This window comes from Fonsecaea multimorphosa (genome assembly GCF_000836435.1).
Source record: "Fonsecaea multimorphosa CBS 102226 unplaced genomic scaffold supercont1.12, whole genome shotgun sequence".
NCBI lineage: Eukaryota > Fungi > Ascomycota > Eurotiomycetes > Chaetothyriales > Herpotrichiellaceae > Fonsecaea > Fonsecaea multimorphosa.
The window spans coordinates 722,397-742,534 of NW_015971646.1; the positions used below are offsets into that span (position 1 = coordinate 722,397).

The window sequence follows — 20,138 nt, forward strand, 5'->3', positions numbered from 1 at the left end:
GAGAGCAAAGTGGGTGCATGTCCTGGTACTTTTAGCCAGCTTGAAGCTCAACGCTTGCACCGCCATCGTGTCACTCCTGGCACCTTGGGTTGGTTTTGCACAGTGACGACGGTGGCGGATGGAGCTGAACTGCGGAGGGCGGGCCTCGGGTGCTGGTTAACCAGCCAAGCCTGGAGGTTCGCGAGCAGAAAAGGCGATAAGTCAGCGGCCACACAATTGACAGCCTGCAGTGATCATGATGGGATGGTATAGCAATGTGCAGTAGCGTAGTGTGGTTGCCCCAGAGGTCAAAAGTGTACCGAGTACACGGTACACGGTACGCTGGTGCGCATGCAATTTCCTGGGTGGTCCAGATCATTGAAGCCACTCACGTGACTTTATCGGCTTACCTTCTTCATACATGCGAAAAGGAGTTGGGCTCGCTGGGATCACATCCACCGAGCCACCTCGCCAATTCGTCGCTGTCGTCCATCCATCTCTCGCCAATCATGGAAGAGTCGAGACTGGGGGTACAAAACCCCCCAAGGAAAAAGCCTACTGCCTCACAGATTTGACGAACGGGAGAACGTAAATCACTGGGAAATAGGTCTTTTCAATTGATCGAGCTGTCGATCATTTCTATTTGGCGTCAGCCCATCTGGGCAGTATTCCTCTGCAGACGTGACGAGCTACGGTTCAGCCAAAAAAAAGCCAACACAAAATGCCTCCCATACAAGTTTCTTCACATGCAGATCATCCTTTTCAAATGCTCGACATCGTGTGCGTCCAGACTCAAACCTCGACCCAAGTCATCCTCCAACGCCATCGCTGTGAACAAAAAGAAAATCCAAAAAGACATTTCAGAGAAAGGGACACCTCGAATCAACGCTCGTATTGCGGCAGATCGGGCCCTCCAGGTTCATGATTCAATATTTGTACACTGTATTCGTCGTCCATCCGGGGTGCCGTTGGTGTTAAAGAGGTGGGAACGGCACCGCCTGGCACTTGGACGTCGTGCTCTGATGGAGGCCCGCTTGCCTGCGCCAGAAGTCGACGTCGTTCCAATTCCTGCTTGTCATCGCCGTGTCCCTCGCTGCTGGTTGAAGTGGGGGGTGGTGGTGGGGACGTTGAATATGGTCGGATGGTGTCCCCAGATCTTGCCGAGGCGACCGAACTAGCAGCGTGCACTGTCGAAGGGGTCATGCTTCCGTCATTCTGATGCTCAATTCCATGCGATAGAGGATCCGGGGACAAATCTGGCGCAGTTGGCGCATACGGCACAGGGTTATTGGAGCCTTCTCCTTGCTGCGGAGGTTCGCTTGGAAACAAGAGTTGTTCTTGTCTCCGTAGCCGTGTTTTCTCGTCGACCATTTCTTCTGGCGCGGGCGGAGGTATCATTTCGGGTGCTGTAGTAGGATAAAGCGATTGAGAGTTCTGATCATAACCATAGTCGTAGCAGTAACCATCGTAATAAGGATATCCCGCTTCGTCGTAATACTGTCCGTCGTAAGCCTCGTTATAGTATTGCCAGTCCTGCCAGCCTTGATCCGGTTCTTGAGTCATATCTCCAGTCTGCATTTGCTCTGCTTGCTTGGTCTGTTTCCGTTTCCTATTACTGTCTTGGGTTCCCACCACAAGCGACATTTCGAATGCGACGACGCTTTTGGACCGACGTAGTGAGGCAGTGTCTAAGATATGGAGAGACCAATCAGAAGTGATTTGGTTGCCGGCATCAGAACTCTGAGAAAATGTTGGCTCGCTGGAAGTGAGTCTTGGCCACAAGCGAGTCTCGCCGAGTTTTCCGAATAGATCGACCACGACCTCGATGTGGTAGGTGAAGGAAATCATATCGCCGGGGACATTCGCGATGGTTGGAAATGCATTGTCAGGGACTTTGAGCGATGTGGTTATATCCGCAGTCATCGTTGCCGGGTTGACGATCATCATGGTGGACGACTGAGCCAAATCCTTTCGGAAAACACTGTTGGGTGAAGCTGCTGAGAAGTACAATCCTCCGAGTCCTGTTCGGGACTTGGGATACACGTCTTCATATTCCATCTTCCTTTCCTTGCCAGACCTATGTGGCAGGGGAAGCGGAGGATGCATGTCAATTCTGCACTGGCGGTACAAGGTAGCAATCACCATACCTCGCACATCTGCTTTGGTGTGTGTGACAGATACTCGGATTGGAATGGTGTCTCCTGGCAGCGCTCCGTGCCGGGGCAGCTCAGCGCTGGCGGTAATGGTATTGACAGAAGAGGAAGTCGTATTACTCCGCGCATCACTATTCTGCGGGCTTGGGTTCTGCGGAGGCGACACGTCGTCCGCCATCTGGAAGCTTGGACTACTGGTCGGCGTAGCATTTGTGTGCATCGTTTCTTCGCTTGGCGCGGGACTTAGCGGAGGGTTCCCTATCGAGTGAGTGCTCCTGCTGGTCGTGCTGTTCTGCGTATTATTACGACTCAGGCGACCAGCACCCGGACTTGATGTTGTCTGGGTGGTCAATGACGACGCTGGTTTGACGACCTTAACTTTGCCGCGTTTGGAGACAGGCTCCAAGGTGATTACTCGCGATTTCGGCGTGTACGTATTTTCGATATCGACCAAGTCTTGGAACTTGATTTTGGTGCTTCGACTGGTCACTGGGCTTATTGTTGTTGGGCGGGTGACAGTGGCAGTAATCAAATAGGAAATAGTTCCACGTTCGAACTGTTACAACATCAGTTTCGTGGTAAGCGTGAGTTCGAAACGACCAACGTACATCGATTGTGCTGGGGAGCCCTCCCGAAGGGAAAGGGATTTCAAACGCAAACTTGTAGACCTGTTTCTTGAGAAAGCCACTGCCACAAAGAACCTGCTCATGCTGGAATAACGACACCAGACCGTTGCCATGATATTGCACCCCTCTTGAACCTTTGCCACTCACCAGGCCCTCAGGCGCTGGAAGACCTTCGCCGGGAGGTATTTGGTGTTTGTAGACCTTCGCATATCCATACAGAGCCACGACCAGATGAGTGATATCAAAGCCCTTGAGGACAGTGAGGACCACGTTGCCCTTCACAATCTGACCTTGGGAATAGACGCGGAAGGGGTCTTCGGGCTCGATGGCGATATCAAACATGTTTCGAGCATGCTTGCCCAAAGGATTCGACAAGTACGAGAGTATGGACCGAGGCCGCGGCACTGGCGGGTTGGGGTTCGTGAGCAGCGACTCGAGAGGCATCGCCGGCAGGACCAGAGCCATTCACTGCTATAACGGCGACGACGACCAGAGCATTGTTGGCTGGACTTTCGGCGCAAGGTGGGTAGGTTCTTGAAGACGAGGGTCAGGTTTTCCAGAACGTCTCGAACAGGTAGTGTGGCTCAGCATGCGCATTTACTAATGAGGGTTGCAGCTGGGGGCGCGACAATCAGCTTCGTCATCAATTAGGCCCAGTGTCTGCGCAACGACTCGGGGATCGCAGCACTGTTTAATAGGAGGTAGGGGAATTAGGTGTTCTCCCATTCAGCGACGCATGGCGACGCGCTGAGGGCGGGTATATCTCGAGGAACCGTCGTTCAAATCGTCGACTCGACAAGGGCACGATCAGCCCGAGCGCAGGCAGGGAGAAATCTCGAGGGATTCGAACGGCGCGTCCACAGGATTCGCTCCCTATGTCGTGGATACTGCAAGCGGTGTGGAGGAGGGCGTGTCGTGAAGGTGCAATGTGTCTCTTGACTATGCGCAGGTCCTCTGCATGGGGTTTCGAGGACTTAGGTAAGTGGCTAAGCTTCGGTCAATAGTGGTAGTGTACCACGTTGATGGAAGATGGAGTATTTGGGTTGATGCTTGTCTGCGAATTCAAGCTTCGGTGCTTGGCAGGTCGAGACTCCTGTGGTCTGATCGAGAATGCAACGACGAGAGAGATTAAAGTAAGTCGGGCAAGAGAAGTGGGCGCGGGAGAAAGGGGGACAAAGAGCGTTCGGGGGGAGCAGGGAGAGGTCTAGGGTGGAGTGGTCGCAGGCGTGACGGGGTCGCAGACTTGCAGCGAGGGGTGGCCGGGGGTGCGAGATTCCAGTTGGAGACCAGGCTTGGACTTATCTAATTCGACCTCGAAAGCGTGGTATTAATAAGGGTAGGACTCGAAGAGGAGAGGAGGGGGAGCCTCATTATTGGCATTCAGGGTTCGTATCGCGGACTGAGTTTTCGTTTGTGGGTTGCGTGTCAGACTGCAGGTTGTTAGTCTTCAGTAGGTACCTGGCTCGCTGGGTAAGTAGTGATGGTTAGCATTTCCATTAAATCAATCCACCGGCAGATACCAGGTTAACTTCATTCGTGCCCCAGCTTGTCGTCGTCATCAGATCTTGCAGCGCAGCTGGTGTTGTCCCACTTCAACTTGACTCACTTTTGCCCCTTTGGCCCAGACCAAGCGTCAGGATGAATGGGTGGCTGTGGTTGAGCAGGTGGGAAAATCTGCATGTGCTGGTGACACCTCGTATTTTTGCAGTCCCTGGACTCGTATGTCGCAAGAGAAGAGAAGATGGTGGAAGGGAGGTCAGTTGGCGATCATGAGAGTTGAGAAAGACGGTAGCGGTTCGGGTAGTGGTTGTTGCACCCCAGGCCTTGCTTCGGGGGGTTTGTGGTTGCGTGGGCTTCGCTCTGGCGTGTCTGTCAAGCTTTCTCTTCGTGGGGCCGGCGCACGACCAGGGGAACAGGATTGGATGAGGCCAACTCGAAATCAGAAGGGCAGGGTCAACAAGGGAGGGAGGGGGAGGGGTTCTTCGCAGAGGTTTGTGCTGGTGCAGTTGGCGTTCCAGAGGCCAGAGAGAAGCTCAACCACTGGCGCCCTACTGGTTACCCTGGTTGGTATTGGCCACCTAGAGCCTACAGGCATTGGCGGGGCCCGGAAGGGCCTAGTGTGCCTAATAGCTAGGTACACGTAGACGGGCGCCTTTCGAAGAGCGGGCTTGTTGTCCCACACAGCAAGATATGAGCCACCGCAGCGCTCTGAAAATTGATCCAGAGGTATGACCGGGTACCCAATAAGCAAGATGGCGTCACACACAGCCTGCCTAGGTAGGTACCGAGTACCCAGCTCGCCAGGTACCTTATCCAGGTAACCTATCCCGTGAGCCCATCAAACCCCTGCGCCCGCTGAGACCTGGGGTAACATCCACCTGCCACCTCAACGAACTTCCAACAAATGCCGAGCATGTGGTTCAAGACCGAAAACCTGCCTATGAGGGACATTCCTGCTTGTTACACCTTCCAGAAACTGACTGACGGCCTCAAACCACAGCCCAGTGTCCTTGCCATTTCCGTCCAAACATATCGTGCAAATATGCGCGTATGGCTCGATCAGGCCCGACTTTGGAGCCTGGCTGCAACTGTGACAAACCAGCCGCAGAAAAGCTTTTTCCTCTTAAGCATTATCGTTGATCTAGGCCATTCCACAACCCCGATCTAGTCCATTTCTGCCTTCGGAGCCGGTCCCTGAAAAATTGATCCTGGGTCGATTTGTCCCTTCTCGGGACCACACATGACCAAACTCAAACCACGAAGCCCGTGTCCTGCGATGGTTGCTTTTCAACGGCGCGGTTTTTTCGCTGGTGATTCGTCCTCTGGCAGACTATCCTCGGAAGATTCCATTTTGGGGGCCTTTGCTGTCTTGACTCGACCCTTGACTTGATACTTGGTCAATTTTGTTTCGTCGAGCCCATGCTTTAGTCCCTCGGGCTCCACGAAAACCATATCTCCATCCTGACCCAGGGTCTCCTTGACTGCTTCTTCAAGTAGAATCCCAAAGGCTATCAGAGCTGTCTCATCCAGGGTCCGAAAATCAAACGTCCCTTGCCCTGGCACCGCACGACTGTAGAAATCCGAGGCGTACGCATGCACTGCTTTCAGCATTTCAGACCCAGGCAGCTTGTCAGTCCCGGACAGCAGATCATACGACTCATTCACCACATGCTCTGGGATGGTGGACCTGCGCAGGAGAACTTCCTCGGGCGCAATAGGCAAGACATTTTCTGACTGCTTCTGCTCTTGGGTCAAAAACCCATTCAAGCCTGCTCTTCCAGCCACCGCATCATAGACCGTAAGCTGCCGTGGTGGGTTGGATGATAGAAGGGCTGCACTTGCAGAATTGTGTACAGCAGTTTCGTCTTGATTCACATTTTCACGGAGGTCATCCATGTTTGCCGCGTCACCGCTCGCAACAATAGGTACCTAGGTATGCCCGGTCAAGCGAGAGGTGACGATATTCGGCGACGGATACTGCACCGCTCCTTGGCACCCGTTTGGGACAGTGCCCCGCCGCTTTAACCAGGAATCAGGCCACGTGACTGCAGTGCGGGTCAGCTTCAGCGTTAGTAACTCAGCCTGCTCATGCCGCTGCTCACCCTCTGCATCCTTCCCATCACCGGTGCTCAATCCCGCTGAGTACGGTTTGCTGACGGAGGTCCTTTATTGGACAATACATGGCCCTTATGGTGGCGAACGAGGGATTCCTACAACTCAGAACTTTGACGATGGCAGATACTATCAAATCAATAGCGGCAATTATTTCCGTGGCTCGTTAGGAAGAATATCCTGATCCGACTCAGGGCTAACCTTGTTATATAGATTGTGTATCTCCCCTTACATGGCAACTGCAGGACATGGCATGCCGGGTATGCCTTCATCATGATCTCACATTATTGGGATGCACAGGGACCAGCGGACCATCTGTCCGCGAGCCTCGTGTTAGGTTTATGAGGTAATCCTTCGCTGGAGAGTGCTCCCGCTTGTTAAAATCTCAGTGTAAGTTAAATTTTCGTCGTATTCGAAAGAGTGCCCGCCAGTGGTTATGTTGCAAATATTGTCAAAGAGGCCTATTCGTGGGGAGTCCGAAGTTCCTGTAAGAGAAAGCAACCTATCTTTCCGCGCTTTTATTGGATAGCCAGAGTGAATATAGTAGAGCTAGCCTATTAAGTCTCCGGTGAGACTGATTAAAGCTACGTCATTGGTAGAAGGTTAGTGGTTCGGGGGAATAGACTCGGATGGTTGAAGTGGACGGATGTGCTTGGGTTTGTTTGTCCGGAACTGTTACCGGCGCTTCGAGGAAGGTTTACAGCCAGAGCGAATGCGATACACATATCCTCAACGTCAGAAAGATCAACTGGCCTACGACATTTGCTTGGCTCCTAGATAGCACTTGATTTAGTGTGGTGCGGACATCATTTGCTGTCGAAGTCTTCGGAAGTCAAATACCATATAAAGACTCTACTCCAAACTCTTCGAAAGAGCTTCCGACCGAACATTCAAACCGTGACTCTTTGTTTTGCCCCATCATCCCGGTGCTACCTCAGCTATGGACACAGTCGAAAAGAAGACAGCATTGCCAGCACATAAGCCACCGTTCCCACGCACCTCTTCCTTGGTTGCTCGTAAGGACCTAGTCCTCCCTGCAGCCTTCAACGATCTATCTCCCCTGTCGAGGGAACTGCAGCCACTGAGAATCGAGGATAGAGATGAGGTGCACAGATATCTCTGTGTTTTCCTTGATCTTTCCCGATTCAATAGCATACGCAAGATGCTGTGGCTGATCGCCGTCCCTGGAGCTCCACGCTCCTTATACTACCAGAAGCTCCTACGGCGTGAAATTGTAATCGCAGAAGAATTGGATCTTCATCTGGTTTGGGCCAAGTCCAGAATTTTCATTAAACCGCTCCCAGATTATCTGCTGAATTACGATTTCTGGGAGAGCTATATATCCTGCGAGCCTCAGCTACACCGAGCCGCATGTGGGCTTCTGTATTCTTATTGTGGCCTTATACGCTTTGGTCATGATTTACAGGTGGCACAAGAAAATCGCCTGATTAATACGAATTTCGATTATCGAGCCTGGACGGAATTTAGTCGTACGATAGTATCGACTCTCGACCCTCATGACTCTGACACCATGGAGAAACGATTCCGGTACGGCGAATTACGTTTAAATCGACTCGACACTATCTACCGATATTCGCCTCAAGCCTTTTCCGTATCCAGTATGCTTCAAGGCTTTCCCCATGCTCTGGCCGAAAGCTATGTGCCCTACATGGACCAGTACAATAACGCGGTGTCGGCGTTTGGTGTCATCGTTATCATTCTCTCAGCTTTCAATCTATCACTGTCGGCACACTCCAAGAACCCAGCTCCTGACCTTCAACAAGCGGCATACGGATTCGCGATATTCGCCATGACTTTATGCGCCTTGCTGACTGGGCTGTTTATTGTGTTACCCTCGATCACCTTCCTTATGACAGTCTATGGCTCTATTCTCACACGAAAACGACTTTCGAAAATACGGGAGATCGAGGAACAACCACGCTCCGCTTAGTTGACCATGGCTTTTGAAGCAGCCCAAATGGTACCGGGTCTACGAGACTGGGAAATTTGAGGACGATCCGAGGAAGCTGCAACACTCGGCACGAACGAGATATGTGACCAGCTGACCGGAGCTGAATCCAAGTATCTGTCGACGTTGAAGGCCTGTGATCCTGGATGCTACCTCAAAGTCCTCCAAATAATTTCTTGACACCCGCCACCAGATCAAACCGATACATTTTCGCGCGCGTTTCAATGCTCTCAAAGTCTGAACGAATACTAGGTGAAGCGAGACAGCAAAGACTTTTCAAATGTAGGCTGCTAAGAGAGGCGGACGCCATTGCAGACGTGCCTCTACAGAGTTGTGTGGGAGCGAGGAGAGGGTAATGTGCTGTGAGAGGAAAGCGGGCCAACAGATGAATCATCAGAGGACTACACTCGAGACATGTTCAACAACAAGAAGCCCTATCGTTGGACAAGAATTCCTATCACATTATGATCCTCGAGAAGCCCTAGATACTCTGGGGCGGTCTTCCTCAACATTTCTCTTCCAACATAGCGTCTTCTCGTTCATCTTCCAGCCCTCCAACAAGAGTACTGGCATTGGACATTTATGCTGGTGCCGGTTCACAGCCACCAGGTCTGGGGATCGCTCTAGCAGCGCCAGCAGAAGGTCTGGATGACGCGAGGTCTTCCTGTGAAACACGCTTTCTTCAAGTCTTGCCAATTACGGGTCAAAGCGTGGAAGCCGGAGATGGTGGCAATGGTCTTTCAGCCTCACTTTTGCAGAAGTACTGAAAGACAACTTTCACCCGGATATTGCGAGTGATGCCGCGTCAATCAACATAAGTCTACTCTGCGTTGCCCTTGAGAAACTTCCTCTCCTCTTGCTGTGACCGACTATGACCACTCTCAGAGTGCCGGGAGCTCCTGTCGAAGCGGCCTTAGAGTCGGTTGTCAGACCCACAAGGGAGCTGCGGGTATCATTGTCACGGCCAGTAGGGTCACTGATCACCAAGTCACTGCATGGGCATGTGAAAAGCCCAAGAGTTGGCTCATCAAGAAGGAAGGTGAAATCAATCCCACGGGAGAAAAGAGACAGAATCCACAAAGAGGAGGGGGGTGTGGGTCATGAGCAAGACCTTTACAGCAAGTGCTGTGTTGTGGCATTCTTGCGGACTGAAGAGTCGTGATTCGTCAACAGTTGTATTTGGTGTCATTGTTGATGTGTTCAACGTGTGGAAAATGGCGTCCGAGGCCACTTGACGGAACAGGAGCAGTGAGAACTTCTGGAAAGTGGCACAACCAGTAGGCACTCTGTTCCTCAGGATTCAGGAAGTCCACTTTTGTCACTAACGGCGACCCTAGCAGACGGCGGAAGGTGACAGCATTCCCAAGTTCATGCCCTGATGATTCTGCAACCTGGAGACACGCATCAGAAAGAGAGGGTGCAGAAAAAGCCTCGTTAGCAAATCCCGAGATTTGCAGCCTTCCGATCTTGTATACCCCGTATCGCTAAGCCTACCTGGTAGTACAAAGGAGGTCGGGGCCGCTAGTCCGGGCTAGAGAGTTCTAATCTCAACAGGGAAGGCATGCGGTGGTATGTAGGTAGGTAGGTAGCGAGGTAGGGAGATGTCCAACGGCCACAATTAAGCCAAGGATACCCCGAGAGAAATGCGAGAATGCACCATTGTCTCTAGATTCGAAAGCGTCGACTGCAGAATAGCTTGCACCACCGGGCCTGATCTTCCTGACTTTGACTGAGCCGTGAGGACATGGTTAGAAAGCTACCACTCTTCCGCCCATATCGTTCGAAGCTCGTCGGCAATGCATACGGTACGTCGACCAGATTGTCTCTGACACTCTTCAATTAGCTCGAGGGTTCGCCGCCGCTCTTGGATACCCTCTGTCACAAGCCCTGCGATGTACAAACACTGGGTGGAAATAAAGCTGAAGGAGTCGGTCATTCCTGAACTGGCGATGAGCAGGATTTGCTCACGCGAGCGATTGATCAACCGTCGCACCGATAGAGACTCTGCGGTAGAGGTAAAGATACCCCGACGCGGACGCCGAGACGAAGATGGGAGTCCGCTGAGCGCCAACAATATTTGACATGCATGGAACATTTGAATTCCGACAGCTGCTCTCTTTGTCAGCATATGCTGAGATTAGTGGGCCAAACTGGCGTGCGCTTACCGCAGTGCGGATACACATACCATATGGATGATATGTTCCGCGAGTGCTGATACGATGTACTTTCCTCCTGGTGCTCTTCCTGAAACACCTGGCTCACAAAGAATCGTGTGAATGAAGGCGGAAGCATCCGTTTCCACTGCTCGAGGTCATGCCGAAGTTTATCCCTCGTTCTCTGCCTAGTGTTGAGTTCCTCTGCAGCTTCCGCATTCTCTCGATCTTGATAGTCATTGCAGAAGCTGATGCACTGTCCAAGGAGGAACATGGCACGGTTTGCGATCTCCTCATGAGATAAGTCGTCGAAACAGTCAACCGGGCGTGGCTCCCAGTAGTGTTCGTCCAAAAACATGCGTCGCCCAGCGTGCAGAGCTGCCCACGTATCTGACCTATACCATGTCCAATAAACAACTCCCTTGATTCCCGATGAATCTCCGTTGACCTGCCACAGCTGGAGGAGGGAGGCGATACCCCGGAGGTGCGAACCAAAATTTTCTCCGACTACCTCAAACATCTCATAGCTAATGCGAAGAATGCAGTCAGTAAGTCGAAGGAGCGTTTGTCGCAATTGGGAGGAGATATCGAGGAGGCCATATCGTACCTCGAGAGCATGATGCTGGACGCCAGAATTTTATCACTGTGTGCCGAATCTGGTTCCATCAAAAGAGTACTGAAAGCCTTCAGCGCCTTTTGGTAGTATTCGACAGCGACGTCGTCTGTTATCTGCGGCTCGGAGCCTGTCCTCGTCAACACTAACTGCTTCGCAGAAATCGCAAGACACGAGAACAAAACTGCAGGGCACTCGAGAGCCAATATGGGAACAGTCGTCGAATATGGATTTTCCAAAGAGAATGCTTCGATCTGATCGAGTGAGTGAGCTCATTTGTAACCTTAAAGGGTGCACTGGCATACCCATCGTGCAACTCGTTCCACAAAGTTTCGGAGTATGAATAACTCCAACTGTGTTAGATAGAGTGGGCTGTTAGGTCCAAGCTCCCCGGGCGGAGGCGAATTTTTGATTCCACTTCCGGCAGGATAGCTGTTCGACACAATGTTCTGTCTGAAACCATCTAGCACATCACGCCTCGAATACAACCCGGTTCGTGAACAAGATACGCTGGCTAGGTGTCCATCATAACGGGATTTATCTGAGGCGGGCTGAAGCGAGGCCTGGGGTGAGCTTTGAGGCGATTCTCTGTCTAGACAGTCCTGCGAGAACAAGGCATTTTGGTTACTGCCAGACTTTGAGTAGGTTGGACTCGCTGTGTCAGAGATGTCTCGCCGAGGATCATCTCCGCGGTGGTTGAGGTCTTTGTAGACCTCGGGATGAGACACGCGGAACAGATCGCACGAGGACGACTGATCACTGAGGTATTGAGCAAGAACGGGCCCAAAAGAAGCAGGGGTAGCAGCGAGCTGATCCTTGTCACTAGTCGCAGGCTCGAAGGACTGCGAAGTCGCTTTGGAATTGGTGCCAGTAGTCGCTCCCCTAGCCTTTCCTCGACTTTGGTCACCGGCCTTGTCAGGGCTATGGCGGTTTCGATCCGGCTGCTTGCTGGCTTCATACATGCATGGCCTATTCTTCTTCGTACAATTGCCGCAGATTGGCTTACGTTCGTCGCACTTGACGTGCCTTTGCCGGCATACACGGCTGCAATGTTCACCATCTCCGAGTCAGCAACTTGATGGGACGGGTCATGCTTGCAATGCAACCATGAACCAAACTGGGGGCGATTTATCGGGGGTTTTGGGAGTTTAACACATACCAGCCCGTCGTTACGCGAAGACGTGTAATTGTGTGCTGGGAGGAGCCACCATTGCGGGACATGGTGTTGTCAAAAGCATCGATCTCTGAATCTGCGCCTCGAGCCTCGTTGCGAGAAATTTCAGAATCTTGGAGCGTTTGCGAGATGTACCTCGTAGCCACCGGTCCTAGTCCAATTCGGCGGCGCCGCTTTCGGCTATTGCTATCCAGGTCGCAATATTGGCGCCAACATAAGTGGCTAAGGGCCACGGAATAGGCCGTCACCTACTACTCCAAGTGGAACTAGCTGTGCTGTGTTCCTTGCCTTATCTTTGGCGTGTATATCCTAGCTATCTCGTGTCTTTCCTTCCTATCTTCGGAGTCCAGTTGAACTCAAGAGTTTAGTATATATTCAGTCCAATGTCTATGATGGTATCGCGCCACGATAATGCTAATCTTGATATCGGACTCAATTTAATCCTACATATGGATTAAGAAACAACCATACCTCTGGCCTATACGGATAGTCGGCACTACCGCAAAGCATTGATTGGACCCGTCGGATTTACCGGGGTCTCGTAAGTAGGACTCTCGACATCTTGCCTATTCTCAGTTCTCCCCCAAAAATTTAACAGATACTGAATCACTAAATCTATGTCCTCGTCTATATTTGTTCTATCGAAGCCTGAGAAGCAGATCGGATTTGCTAACGGCACCACGTGCAAATATCTGGTAAGTTTGAGTTGTCATCCGCGGTAACAGCCATTGCGTCTTCTTGGGACTAGCCTCTCCTCAAAGCAATCTGTTCTCGAGGCTGCGGGCTTCAATGCTGGCCGCTAACCTCCAGCAACGGTGTTGCTGTTATCAACGCAGCTGAACGCGGACCCGACCTGCCCCGTCCGGTACTGATCAATAATGCTCACCACATTGGCGTAAGTCCCTCCGACGGTGATCAGGATACCCAGCACGAAGATTCCAGCATGCGCATACCAAAGGACCATCATTGTCGGCGAACGTTTGCGGGCGCCTTCGTTCAAAACAAACCAGAGAATGGCAGGGATGCAGACACCCAGGTAGCCAAAGCCCAGAGCCCCGATCAATGAGACCAAGCTGCCGTAGAACGGGATCGCCTCGCAAAGAATCCAACCAAGCAGCCCCGTTCCGTATGTGCACGATAGCCAGACCGCCCAGTGAGTCTTTGTATTCTGGGTCAGATGATGGGTGTTTCTCAAGATGCGGACAAAGATGCTCTTCCCTGCGACATGAACGCAGATCATGGTGCCAGCAATCAGTCCGGGGATCGCAATAGCGTACGAGATGATCTTAATGGTCGGACCGGCGGAGCCTAAGGCCGGAGAGGCAACCCATTTGCCGCAATAGGCGTACACTGTCGTAGCCAGAGCAAGATAGGACGAAGTGATCCAAGCCATGCAGACATAGACGCTCTTGAAATAGTCTTGTGGTCTCCGCATCTCCGATATAACAGGCACGAACCCGGAGGTGTTGGCTGAAGACGAAAAGATGGCCAACGAAGCAGACCATGCGGTGGCAAAAGTTGTCCCAGCTGGAGGAAGAGCAAGGAAGCCAAGTTCAAAGTCTCCTGTTTGAGGCGCAGCTGCCGGACGATCGCGAAGTGTGACAGCAATGACCACAATCATGATAGCTGTGACAATGGAGACGAACCCGACCCATGTAATCCAGCCGAGATTGTGAATCTTCCTGATGCTGGCCACAGAGGCAACGATGATGTAGGCCACGAAGCCGAATGTGACACTACAAGTTCCGTGTTTAGAGACGGCGTTGAGCGCGATGGAAAAGCCGAGGGTTGATACGCCAGCACAAAGGATCCAGGTGAAGAGATAGACGAATTCGGTGATCTCTTTGACGACGAAGGCGTTTTTCTTGCTCCACCCCATTTCCAGAGCAGCGATGTGAGCACTATCCGCAACGGTATGGACCGAGGGGTACCGGAGCTTGAACTGCCCTTGGAGAACCGCCATATAAGTGTTGAGCGCACCCCAGAAGACAATGAAAATGCATCCGGCAACGGCGCCGAGATTGTAGAGCGCGGCAGGGATAGAGAGAACACCGGCAGCAAAGGTCATCTTGAGGAAGAACATGGACGCTCGAATCCAGCCAACAGTTCTGAAGTTGACGCCATCCGCCCCCGTGACAAAGACTTCGGCCTCGTCGACGCTTCCATTTTTTGAGCCTGTTTCCACTGGGCTGGCCGGCGTTACGGCCTCGATGTCGGGCCTCTTTTCTGTGATTGCACTGTCCATGTTTGAGCCAAAATGATTGAACAGGTAAATTGAGGAGGAAGAGACAGCGTTGGATGCCTGAAACAGAGGACGGATATTGAGAGAGGGGTTGGCAAAAATCTCAAGTATCTCGGTATCAACGCGGCTTTGATATAGGCCTCCAGAAGTGGCGACTATCTCTCATATCAGCCTGCCTTACCGAGGCCTCAGCTACCACTCCTCTGTCTGGGGGCGCACATGGCCGGAGAAACAACAACTCGCGATACGTCCTACCTTTGGGCTGTGGAGACAATGGGCCATCTCTTATCAGGTCGACTTCTGGCGAAATATGCAAAGGTAGGACTGTCCCATGGGTCTGGGACGACAAGTTCCCGTCCCATTGATGACCTTCCACGAAGGGCAATGATGGACGGAGTTGCGGCATGCCGTGAAGTTGCCCAGCGCGATAGAGGACAAGGCTATCGGCCTGTGTAAGCAATACATCAATATAAATCTCGGCTGCGTCACGTGCTTGACGCCTCGAGCCGATATTTTCTCGAGACGAGGTCGGATATCTCCACCCTTTTGCTATCTCTGAAGTCGTCGCGAGGTCCTTGGCTATTCGGCCAGAAAGACTATTTGTCGATCATATCCAACGGCTCACGGACGGTACCTCCGAGCCTTATCAGACAGTGCGGCTCGAGCCACCATAGCGACCTCCAGAATGCGGCTTGAGGACGAATCCCAACGTCGGAAGTCGGCACACTCTTGGATATCATTCCTTCCACTTTGGGACACCGGAATCAGGCATGGCAAGAACAAGTACAATCGCTGATAAGCCTGTAACGGAAGGAGAGATGCTTTGTACATACATATGTATCAGAGCACTGCACGTGAAGCCATTGTCACTCGGGCTGTATCACTTCGAGAAGAACAAAGATGGCAATCGCATCATTGGGAAAGTGAGTCACATACAAAACCCGACATCAAGGCCGCTTTCAATTCACTGGTAACTTTTCTCTGAAACCGATAGGGGAACTAAGCTCGACGCTGCTGAGGTTCGAGCACTGGTCAAGGCGGCCGGTCTATCATTATCCGACAGCGCAATCGAAGACTGGCGTTCTCTCCTGGGTTCGCTGGAAGACTGTGCACAGCTCGTTTTTGAAGAGGACGACGGGCTGCCTATTCCAGATCCAGATCGATATATCAGGACCGATATTCACGTTCCAGAGGACAACAACAAAGGCGGCTGGGCGACACGATGTACAGTTAAGAGCGCCGCTCCTACAAGCGCTTTGCTCGCCGGACGCACCGTGGCAGTGAAGGACAATGTTGCCCTTGCAGGTGTCAGGTGTACCAATGGTCTTCCGCCTGTCAACGGAGAATGGATTCCCACGTATGATGCCACTATAGTAACCAGAGTACTGGACGCTGGCGCCACAATCACAGGGAAAGCTGGTAGGTTTTTCAACCCACAGGGAAGTTTGCTGTGGCCAGAGAGGTAGCGGAGGACTGACCAACGACTGTATAGCCTGCGAGAATGCATGCATGGAACCGATCTCCAACACTTCGTACACCGGCGTCGTCCATAATCCGTTCGCGGATGGCTATACCTGTGGAGGTTCGAGTAGTGGATCGGGACGATTGGTCGCGATTGGCGCTGCAGATATGGCTTTAGGAGGAGACCAGGGAGGGTATGTAACAATCACCTTCGGCCCGAGCACGCCGAAGGCTCTCCTGAAGGTAATCCTGCGCCTAACGAAGGTGATGTACAGGTCGATTCGCATTCCAGCCGCGTTCTGTGGCATCGTCGGCCACAAGCCGACCTGGGGCCTGGTTCCCTACACGGGTATTCTTGGACTCCAATCCGTCATCGACCACACTGGGCCGATGACGGCTAACGTCCGCGACAACGCTCTTCTGCTCGAAGCCATCGCCGGACCCGATGGGATCGACGACCGCCAGCCGCCGTTCATGGCTCCGGAAACCTTGCGTTTCTCCAGCGCGCTGGACGAGTTCCTCTCCACCGGAGCCACCAAGCCGCGCGACCAACTCCTCAAAGGGTTCAAGGTTGGCGTGCTGAAGGAGGGCTTCGCCGCCAAACAGATGGACCCGAACGTCGCGACAGCATGCCGTTCGGCCATCTCGGACCTCAAAGACATGGGCGCCGAGGTCGTCGAGGTCTCGGTGCCGAACCACGAGCAAATCTGCATCATATGGTCGTGCGCCCTGCCCCTGCGCGGCGGTCGGGAAGCGCTCCTCGGCGACACCACAGGACGCAAACAGCTGGAGATGACGGACCGCGGCGTCGTCGCCGCTCCTGCCACGGGGCCGAGTGAGAAGGCACTGCTTTCGCAAGAGTTCTTCGACGCCCTCGGCCCGGGGGCTCAAAACCTGTACATGCGGTACCTGTACGTGAACAACAAATACGGCGCCAGCTTGCACGCCAAAGCCACCAATCTGCTGGCCAAAGCCACGCGCGACTACGACGCGGTGCTCGCGTCCGTCGACGTCTTGGTCATGCCCACCGTGCCGATGCCAGCGTTGCCGTTTCCCGGCGGTGGACCGGACACGAACCCCTCGGGGCGCTTTCAGGGCGGACCGCTCGAAAGTCTGTCGTATCCGCTGGGCGTGCTCAGCAACACCGCCCAGTTCAATTCGACCGGCCATCCGGCCCTTTCCCTGCCTGTAGGATTTGTGCCCGCAGCAGACAATGCGGACGTCAAGTTGCCGGCCGGACTCCAGATTGTCGGCAAACGCTTCGAGGATCTGACATGCTATAAAGTGGCGGCGGCGTGGGAAGGGCAAAAGGACTGGAAGACCCTGCTGTTTGCGCAGTAGGACATGGGCCAATGCCAAATGTGGTACCGAAGAGAAACTAGGTATACTATAGGTAGCAAGTGTCGGAAAATCTTCATAGCACTATCTGGAGTGATACGGACCTCTCGACTTGGAGTCACATGTGCTGTTTGCGCAACCTTAAACACTCTCTCATGTTTGCCCTCAATTGTAACGATGACTTTTGTTCGCGCAGGCTAGCAGCAGGTGAAGTAGTGCGTATATTGTCTCCAAGTACTTGATTGCTCGACGAGGCTGGGCAAGTTGTCCCCCCAGGAATAGGGACAAGTCTCTCGAAACCCAAACTCTTCAACAATCCCGGGTCTATCCAGGCTTCTGACCAATGGTTGTATAGTACGTGGTGTAGTAGACCCTGCCATGTCGAATATCTTCAAGTGTTTCGTGTACAGCTCTTCCAAATAGGTCAGACACTTCCTTTGCTACTCTGACCTTCAGACCCTCGTGGATATCTGTCAGGGCCCAGATTGCATTGTCTGTGTCCTGCCTAGAAAGCCACGGCACGGGCGGCATATCAACGTAACGCAGGTTGATCAGCCCATGGCGCTCAAGCTCGACCGCAAGATGCCGCAGCCATTCCGTGTGGCCAAACAAGCTGGTCAACGGCGCGGTGATTGCCGGAGGATCTCGGAACGACGCGGCAGGATATCTCTGGGGGTCGCTCATCGCTCGAAGAACCGGCACGGTGGCATCGGTCCACTGGATAAACCCGCCTGGCTTCAACAGTCTGAGGATGTTGTGAATAACCCAATCCTTGTCCTGAAAATACACCGCTGCCATGATCAGGCGGACGTGCACGACGTCGAATCGACCGGCGTATCGGTCGGGCATGGGCTGGAAGATGTCATGGATCTCCAGCGCCACATTCGGAGGCCACGTGAACTGCGGCGGAAACTGTTGTGGAGATATGTCGATGCCGGTTATTCGAGCATGGGGATAATCAACAGCCATGTCGAGAGACCAGATGGCGTTTCCGCAGGCAACATCCGCGATCTCGAGCCTTTGGAGACCTCTGAGTTGGGCTGCAATGTCTGGATGAAGCAGCCATCCCAGCCTTCGCAGTATGAGATAGTGTTGAGCCGTCAATCTGCCAGATGCTAACGTATCGCGAGACATCATATATTGATCCCGGTGCACCGTCATGTCCGTCGCCATGTTTAGAGATATAGCGATACGCCCCGTTTCTCGACTAGATTGGGCGCGAGGGCGAGAGCACCGGTAGCGCCTCCTTCAAGCTATTAAACGACGAAGGAGGTGTCGATTGAAGTAAAGCGCTGACCTAGCTTAAATTGTTAGCTTAGAGGGGTCATGAGCATGAAGCAACCTCAATCCTCCGGTTCCAACACAGCATGAGATATTTGTGCGATGCTTAAGCTTCGTCCTGAGGACGCCTCAATAACTTGGATTTCCTTGATCCCCGGGAGAGTCGGGCTTTGGGGGCTTGCCAATTGGCCAAGGAGCCAAAGCAGTTCCCTGCAAAGCGCCGACGTGGCTTGGGAGCATCGAGGATTTCGAATGCTATAGTCCGAGAGCCAATGAAGAGCGTCGATTGGCGAGACAAGGGGTCTTGACTGTAACCAAGCTTCGACTAGGAGTGTGGATGTTGCTGGGGGTTGTGGTTTTGCCATCTCATGCGACCTGGGGGTGGATAGTTGATCAAATGACAGTCTCGTATACTCGCAACAAAATGTGACGGATATAGTTCGTGTTCGGAAAGCGGGAAGTTTGATTTGTGGGTGCAGCCCATCCCCCTATGACGAAGCATGTCAAGAGGTGCAACTGGATGGCCTGAAAGAGGACGCCACAAAAGAAGCGAAGATGAGGCCATTGCGGACTCTCCAATCACTCTCGCCATGGCTCGCCAAGCTGGTTCATCCGACGGATCTTTGGACATCGCCAGGAAAATCTCATGTAAGGCCTCCCGCCAACAGACCAGAAACCCGTTTTTCCCTCGCAAATTATGCTTGATATGCTTAACAACCACGGGAAGGCAGAGTGGAGGAGGCACCATCAACGACTATCAATGTGTAAGATCGGCTTCAAAGGTTGCGCTGGCCAAAATGAAAAGGTCGGTGCAGCGGTCGCGGAGGACCCTTCGAGACAGCAATCGTAAGTCTTCCATATGGTGCCCACTCTCCAGTGTGTCGAGTTCTGAGGTTCCGTGCGAAAGTCTAAAGGGAGACTGACTTGTGAGTAGAGGTCTCTACTCAGCGTGTAGGGTGAGCATAATCGACGTCAAACTTCTGTCACTACCTTGTGTCTCCTCAGGGTATTAAATGCTGACTAGATCAATCACCAAACCGCGGCAGCGCAGACAGGTTGTTCAGTACCGCTGAAGTGCACGGAGAGATCCAGAGGTTGATCCATGCAGAACGACATGAGCACATTCTTATATGTTGAGGGACGATTGATCCACTCCATGCTTGATTTCTTTAGCGACGGCTATTAGGCCTTTGTTTTTCTGAGAGTCTTGCTCTATAACGACAGTAGGCAATCCAAAGAGTGGGACTTTCAACTGCTCCGCCCATCAGCGCGGGTACCCGAGCATCTCATGGGGAAAGGAAAAAGGCATCAAGGTGCGGTCTATGATTCGTCCAACGCACTATTGTCTTGATGGCGGTACGTCTGGTGAAGATGAAATAGGAGGAGTCGAGATTGTGTGAAGACCCTTCTGGATGAGAGGTGCCTGTTGGAGATAGAAATTAGCAGCAAAATCGGGAGGCCGGAAGGTCACCGACTTGCAATCCTTGTGCATTCAGCAAGACCGATCACGCACGTGACAACCACCTAGGCCATTCAA

General features: G+C 52.7%; 7 protein-coding genes across 7 annotated transcripts; 2 read left to right on the forward strand and 5 right to left on the reverse strand.

Moving 5' to 3' along the window:
* Positions 1-861: 861 nt before the first annotated feature.
* Positions 862-3,202, reverse strand: Z520_06620 (uncharacterized protein; the record flags this gene model as incomplete). The annotated part of the gene is made up of 2 exons (XM_016777120.1): positions 862-2,688; positions 2,741-3,202. 2 exons carry the CDS (start codon positions 3,200-3,202, stop codon positions 862-864), a joined length of 2,289 nt encoding a protein of 762 aa, XP_016631965.1.
* Positions 3,203-5,545: 2,343 nt separating this feature from the next.
* Positions 5,546-6,154, reverse strand: Z520_06621 (uncharacterized protein; the record flags this gene model as incomplete). The annotated part of the gene is made up of 1 exon (XM_016777121.1): positions 5,546-6,154. The coding sequence occupies one exon, from the start codon at positions 6,152-6,154 to the stop codon at positions 5,546-5,548; it is 609 nt and encodes a 202-aa protein (XP_016631966.1).
* A 1,156-nt stretch (positions 6,155-7,310) lies between these two features.
* Positions 7,311-8,321, forward strand: Z520_06622 (uncharacterized protein; the record flags this gene model as incomplete). Its single annotated transcript, XM_016777122.1, has 1 exon — positions 7,311-8,321. One exon carries the CDS (start codon positions 7,311-7,313, stop codon positions 8,319-8,321), a length of 1,011 nt encoding a protein of 336 aa, XP_016631967.1.
* Positions 8,322-10,303: 1,982 nt separating this feature from the next.
* On the reverse strand, positions 10,304-12,067 carry Z520_06623 (uncharacterized protein; the record flags this gene model as incomplete). The annotated part of the gene is made up of 4 exons (XM_016777123.1): positions 10,304-10,448; positions 10,525-11,019; positions 11,100-11,359; positions 11,411-12,067. 4 exons carry the CDS (start codon positions 12,065-12,067, stop codon positions 10,304-10,306), a joined length of 1,557 nt encoding a protein of 518 aa, XP_016631968.1.
* A 1,011-nt stretch (positions 12,068-13,078) lies between these two features.
* On the reverse strand, positions 13,079-14,524 carry Z520_06624 (uncharacterized protein; the record flags this gene model as incomplete). The annotated part of the gene is made up of 1 exon (XM_016777124.1): positions 13,079-14,524. The coding sequence occupies one exon, from the start codon at positions 14,522-14,524 to the stop codon at positions 13,079-13,081; it is 1,446 nt and encodes a 481-aa protein (XP_016631969.1).
* Positions 14,525-15,421: 897 nt separating this feature from the next.
* Z520_06625 (uncharacterized protein) lies at positions 15,422-17,323 on the forward strand (the record flags this gene model as incomplete). The annotated part of the gene is made up of 3 exons (XM_016777125.1): positions 15,422-15,444; positions 15,516-15,940; positions 16,014-17,323. 3 exons carry the CDS (start codon positions 15,422-15,424, stop codon positions 17,321-17,323), a joined length of 1,758 nt encoding a protein of 585 aa, XP_016631970.1.
* A 321-nt stretch (positions 17,324-17,644) lies between these two features.
* Z520_06626 (uncharacterized protein) lies at positions 17,645-18,493 on the reverse strand (the record flags this gene model as incomplete). Its single annotated transcript, XM_016777126.1, has 1 exon — positions 17,645-18,493. The coding sequence occupies one exon, from the start codon at positions 18,491-18,493 to the stop codon at positions 17,645-17,647; it is 849 nt and encodes a 282-aa protein (XP_016631971.1).
* Positions 18,494-20,138: the final 1,645 nt, after the last annotated feature.